General features: G+C 42.1%; 1 protein-coding gene across 1 annotated transcript; it reads left to right on the top strand.

Moving 5' to 3' along the window:
• The first annotated feature begins 13 nt into the window (after nucleotides 1–13).
• Nucleotides 14–5778, top strand: eaf2 (ELL associated factor 2). The gene is made up of 6 exons (XM_030343715.1): nucleotides 14–211; nucleotides 577–671; nucleotides 2327–2463; nucleotides 2578–2756; nucleotides 4081–4407; nucleotides 4687–5778. The coding sequence occupies exons 1-6, from the start codon at nucleotides 109–111 to the stop codon at nucleotides 4734–4736; spliced, it is 891 nt and encodes a 296-aa protein (XP_030199575.1). The 5' UTR covers nucleotides 14–108; the 3' UTR covers nucleotides 4737–5778.

Below are 5778 nucleotides of genomic sequence, written 5' to 3'. Positions count from 1 at the left end.
AGATGAAGGGGTGGAGCTTAGTGCTGTGTGTGATGTGGCCAGACCTCTGCCATATATGGTACTGAATAGAAAAGCATAGCAGAAAGTTTACAGCACACGAAACTCAGAATGAATGGGACGGCATATGCTAACTTTGACAACCAAGAACACGTCCTGAAATTAGGGGAGACGTTTGAGAAACACCCTAAAACTGCATACCACACAGTGCGATGTAAGTTTACAATTCACAAGTTCGCTTGGTTAGCGGTAGCTTTAGCTTAGCTCATTAGCTATGCTCACTCGTAAGCTAGACATGCCGTGAAACCAGTAAGAGCTAACGACCTGTTTAGAATTATGAATTGAGGATGACCGTGCCATGTTAGTCAATGTAAATTGTTAATGATGTTATCCAGCAGTATTGTATTGTGCTATATGTGTCGTTAGTGATCCTCCAGCTGTCAATATGTCAGCTAGCCGTAGCAAGGCACCGATGACAGAAAAAAAAAAAAGGGACACTGTCGCCATCTTCCGACAAAAGGCTGATGACAGTAGTTGACACAGAATTGTAGTCCATTATATATTCCCTTATCCTTGCAGATGACTTCAAACCGGCGTCCATTGATACAACATGTGAAGGCGAACTTGAAGTGGGCAAGGGAGAGCAAGTAACCATCACTCTCCCCAACTTGGAGGTACGTAGTTATTTTCAATGTACTCCAATACCAATACATTCAACCGGTCATTTATTTGAATAAGTGTTGTGAAAGGGGTTTTGTTTTTTACAAGGTGAGTACACATAGTTGAGATACAGTTGCAAGGCAATCACAACTTCTCTGCAACTCTATGCTACCATTAGAAGTAGCAAAGGAGAATTTGTAGGCGCTTGTAGCAGAGTCTTTTTTTTGTCTCATACATTTTAGCTCAGGGATATCGTTGTTCGTGTGAGCCAATCAGGAAATAAATGAACAGTGGTATTCAATTAATAATCCACACATGTTTACACCGCTTAAATATGTGATACATGCATTGTAAGCACTCATTTATTGTATTTTTTTAAATTATCAATGTGGTGTTCTTTAACACAAGTTATTTATCACATCTAGCCTAGGATAAGTAGTTGTTATTATTTGACCCAATTTTTGTTTTTTTTAACGTTTTTTTTGTCTCCACCTGCTGTTAACGGGTTGTCTCATAAATCAAGTCATTGTATAATTACTGTGTTGTTATGCTGCAGGGGGTGGAGTTCTGTCAAAGCATGTTACACACATGAGAGTCCCGTCTGAAAACAAACCTAATCAGTAGATCTGAAATGGGTATACTGTTAATAAGACACAGCTGATAATCTGTTGTTGACTAAATAAGTCAACGTTCATATGTATGATGTCATACACCTGTCATAATTTCATGTTGTCATTTTCAATCACAAACTTCATATCAGCTTCCCCCCATAAATCATTATTTGAAAGTTAAAGGTTCTGGGTTCAGAGATTAGTAGCCGGGAGACGGTGGGAATTGAATGGGAGCTTATAGCTTACTGTTGTTGGTGGACTGAACGCACGGTAACCCTTGGGCACTGCACTTGCTACCACTTAGTTATAGGTCATGATGAGCTGCTACTGAAGCAAAGCAATACAATTCATCCCTCACCCATGAGCAAAATAATACAATGCAATCATTAGGCTTTCATGGAACGTTCAAACTGTTGCTCAGTGATGTGTAGGTTAAATAAGATGTACTTTTGCAATGCTACTTAATTAACTAACGAGACCCCTAGTATTGTAGTGTTTTCTTTGTGTAAAGTGTCTCTGGTTTCACAAGCACCTTTTTCAAGATGTTTCCGTTCTCCTTTAATATATAAATGGGACTTGTATAGCGTGGCCACTTATTAAAAGCTTCACATTCACCCATTCTAATACACATTCATTAACGGAAGGCTGATTCAACCATGCAAAGAAACTGCCATATCAGGTAGTCTGGAGCAGTAAGAGTCAAGTGTCTTGCACAACTATTTCTCAACACGTGGCTAGTAGGAACAGGTTATAGAAACGGCAATCTTCTGGTTGTCAGACAACCTGCTCTACCTCCAGACCCCCAAGGCAAATTTGAATTATAGGTGAACCCTAACCTATAAAGGCTCAAAACTAACAGTCTAGTTGAGGTCTGTACAGTTTTTAGTAAAAGTAGTCGATGGCATCAGACGTAAATATGAAGCTTAGTTGGTTGAAATGGGTTGATTCCCCACTTCGATGTAACCCGGAACGGGTTGATCCCGGGTTTTTGCGTAAAGGCTTGATATGTACAGCTGCCTTCAATGTTCCTTTTCTTGTTGCATGTCACTCCCTGCTAGGGTTCCACCGCCCCGGTCACGGTCTTCAAAGGATCCAAGAGGCCCTACATGAAAGAATGCATCCTCATTGTGAACCACGACACCGGAGAGTACCGCCTGGAGAAACTCAACAGCAACATAGCAGTCAAAAAGACCAGGCGAGTAGCTAGCTGTTCGCTGTGTCCCGCCAGGGCCAGCCAAACACACACACCGTAGGCCCTCCGAGTCGATCTGCGTTTGACTGTCTGTGCGTGTGCCTTCTGGCCGCCCAGGGCTGAGGGGAGCAGTAAGGTCCAGTCCCGTCTGGAGCAGCAGACCAGCCGGCTGAGCCAGCAGGTGAAATGTGGGGGCAGCGGGACCAAGGCGCCCCCCAGCAGCATCGCTGGGGAGGGGCCCCCTCCCCCCAAAGAGAAGATGTTCCCCGCGTCACCCATGGACGACATCGAGAGAGGTAGGGCGGACCGTCCTTAATGTTGTACTAGGGCTGTACAGTATGGACTAAAGTGTTTATCACGGTACGATTTGAGGCATAGACGGTAACGGTATTATATCACGGTATGTTCATTTTATCTTCTAATTTCGATATAAATGCTTTTGAAGTGGCAAAATACTGGTTAGGCAGCAAAACTGCATAAAAAAATGCAAATTATTTTCTCAAGTTACTTCCATCTCCGCAAAACATAAATGTTTAATAGTATGGATTTCTTTCTCCACTTGCTCGCGGACCTTGCCGTATAGTTTAGGCATCACAATTTGGATGAAGTGTGTGCTGATGAAGGGACTGTTGCGCAAGCATGCTTCCTGAGAAGGCAGTATCGCTGTCAAATCTGTCCCTGGGAAAAGAAATGTTGCGCCAAATTGAAAAAGGATCTAGGATTCGTCACCATATGTTCAGTTGTTACGCATAACTTAACTTTTTACATAAAAAAGTAGGACACACCGGTCTCACGGTTTTGTTAAAATCCATACCGTAGTGCAAATTCACACCGGTGTACTTTCTATACCGTTTATAAGCTATAGCGCTTTCCCCCACCTTTTACCAACCTTAACTCGTGACTCTGTGAACAGAATAAGACATGAACGTGTTGTTCCGCCTTGTTGAGACAAACCGAGTCAGATGGTGAATCAATGTATAACTTTTATGCTCATTTGAATGTCTACCCGATCCAAATACCTAAAAGTTGTTGGCAGAAGATGAGAGATGCAGTTCGGTTCAGTTCTTTAATTAGTCAAATCAAATGCACAACATAACAGGCAAGCAGTCATAGCTGGCAATGACATTTTTGTGTTCCAAGCTCTACTTGCAATACAATACAAAAAATATTTAACATTTAAAAGTAGTATAAGAGTAACAAAGAACCCAATAATTTAAATAAAACTAGAACATATGTCCAGTATATACATGCATACATGCACCATTACAACCTTCAAGTCACAACTCAAAACTCACCTGTTCAAACTCGCACACAACGTCTAACTGATCACTGTTTTGATTGTTTGTTTGTTTTGTTTTGTCTTGTTTTTGTTTTATTTTTTTTATTTATTATATTTACTTATTTATTTATTTATTTTATTTTATTTTTTTCCACAATGTCTTGTTTTTTAAACGATTTATGATGACTATATGCTCAGTAAGGTGACCTTGGGTGTCTTGAAAGGCGCCTCTAAATTAAATGTATTATTATTATTATTATTATTATTATTATTATTATTATAGTTTTGCCTCAGGTGCGTGTGTGTACGTTGACCGTGGGGTTCTCCTTCCTCTGCCTCAGAGCTGATGGAGGAGGCTCAGGGCATGGACCAGATGAGCAGCGGCGACAGCTCCTCTGACTCCAACAGCTCCTCCTCGTCCAGCAGCGACGACAGCTCCAGCGACGAGGAGGGGGGCCGGCGACGCTCGTCCCCCTCAGCCCAGGCCCAGGCCCAGGCCCCGGCCCCGGCCCCGGCCCCGGCAGCGCCCGCCATCCCCTCCCCGACACTCCACAGCATGCCCGTCCTCATCACAGGGAACCCCCTGGCCGGCGCGCCCCAGCCCCCCGGCCGCCCGGAGGAGAGCGGCGGGGGCGGGGGCGGGGGGGGGGTCCACATCAACACGCTCAGTGAGTAGTCGCCCCCGTTATCGAATCGCCTTCTAGGGGAGGGCTGTTTAGTTAGGAGAGGCGCAGCATTGGTCTTTGGACTGTATGTCGTTATCCCTGCCCGTCATGGGGGGTCAAAGACTGGCCTGTTAACAAATAACCAAAAATGAGTTGTTTATATTCAAGGGGTTATGATCTAGTGAAATAAAATATATATATTAAATAGGTGTGTGTGTGTGTACATATACCACTGCTAGAGCAAGCTGCCTCATCCCCTCCCTTTCCCACTTTCTGTTGCAGAGAACGATCTCCAGCTCAGCGAGTCAGGAAGCGAAAGTGACAGTGACTGAGCGACAGTGGGGCGAATTCCTCTCCGTGGTTCTGGGCTGGAATGAAAGTGCTCGGAAGGACAACAATCAACCATTGCTTGCTATTCTTGGGAGTGTTCATCTCTTTGATCTGTGTAACGTCCTGGGACTCAAGAATGCCATTGTTGCCAGTGCTCAGATGGTTGTCCTTTTGGAAATTGTCATATTCAATCATACTACCGAAAACATAATCATGTTTGTCATTTAACACGACAGACTACGATTAGATTCAGTTGCCAACCACCATAGTTCCTGCATTTCAATAAGTCCTATTTAGTGACATTAATGTGATGAGTTAAAAGCTGTGATCAATTGTTGGATACATATTTCAAAAATATATATATAGTCGGCATATAGGCTGTTTGCCGATTATGTCTTAAGTGGTGTTTATTTGTAATTAAAGAAGGAAAGAATTGCAGATGAGCATATATGTATATATGTATTTTTTAGGCAATGCCACATTGATATCAGGAACGGGAAAACTTATTGAGCATTTCTGTTAGTTTAAGAAGCCAGTGCCTGATTATTTTTGACTAGTTTAGTAAAATTCCATTTTAAGGAATTATCTTAAAAGGCCCCTTGTTTATTTATTGTCATTTCATTATTCGTAGGTCTGATTTGGTTAGGTAGTCTTGTCATTCTGACACGTTTTCAGTAGGTGTATGGAAGAATAATGGCCTTTGTAGAGAACCTGCGATACTTGAATTGGAATATTTATAATAGAATTGTATACTCTGACCAACCGATAGTTGCTTAATATATCCAATGTAATTTCACTTGAGAGAAACAACAAAGTGGCAGTTTATGTAGTTGTAAGCATCAATACTGTGCCTAAATGTGATTTCCTTTGGGACTTTGCTATGAATTTGCCTTAGGTAATTATAACTACATGCAAATCGTATACTGAAACATAGATGAGTGGGAAGATGCACCAAACAACATTCTTGAGTTGCAGATTTCAATATTGTATTAGATATCAATGTAATTCCTTTGTAGATTAATAAACATTCAGATTGACTTCTAA

The sequence above is a fragment of the Gadus morhua genome, chromosome 20 (assembly GCF_902167405.1).
Source record: "Gadus morhua chromosome 20, gadMor3.0, whole genome shotgun sequence".
NCBI classification, from domain to species: domain Eukaryota; kingdom Metazoa; phylum Chordata; class Actinopteri; order Gadiformes; family Gadidae; genus Gadus; species Gadus morhua.
This window is presented reverse-complemented; position numbering and strand designations above follow the sequence as displayed.

What these genes read in the sequence shown, in the direction of transcription:
- eaf2 (XM_030343715.1), top strand. Translation starts at nt 109, where the DNA reads ATGAATGGGACGGCATATGCTAACTTTGACAACCAAGAACACGTCCTG. An exon ending in TGCATACCACACAGTGCGAT is followed by an intron (nt 212 to 576) that starts GTAAGTTTACAA and finishes TTATCCTTGCAG; the next exon opens with ATGACTTCAAACCGGCGTCC. An exon ending in GGTCCACATCAACACGCTCA is followed by an intron (nt 4,408 to 4,686) that starts GTGAGTAGTCGC and finishes TTTCTGTTGCAG; the next exon opens with AGAACGATCTCCAGCTCAGC.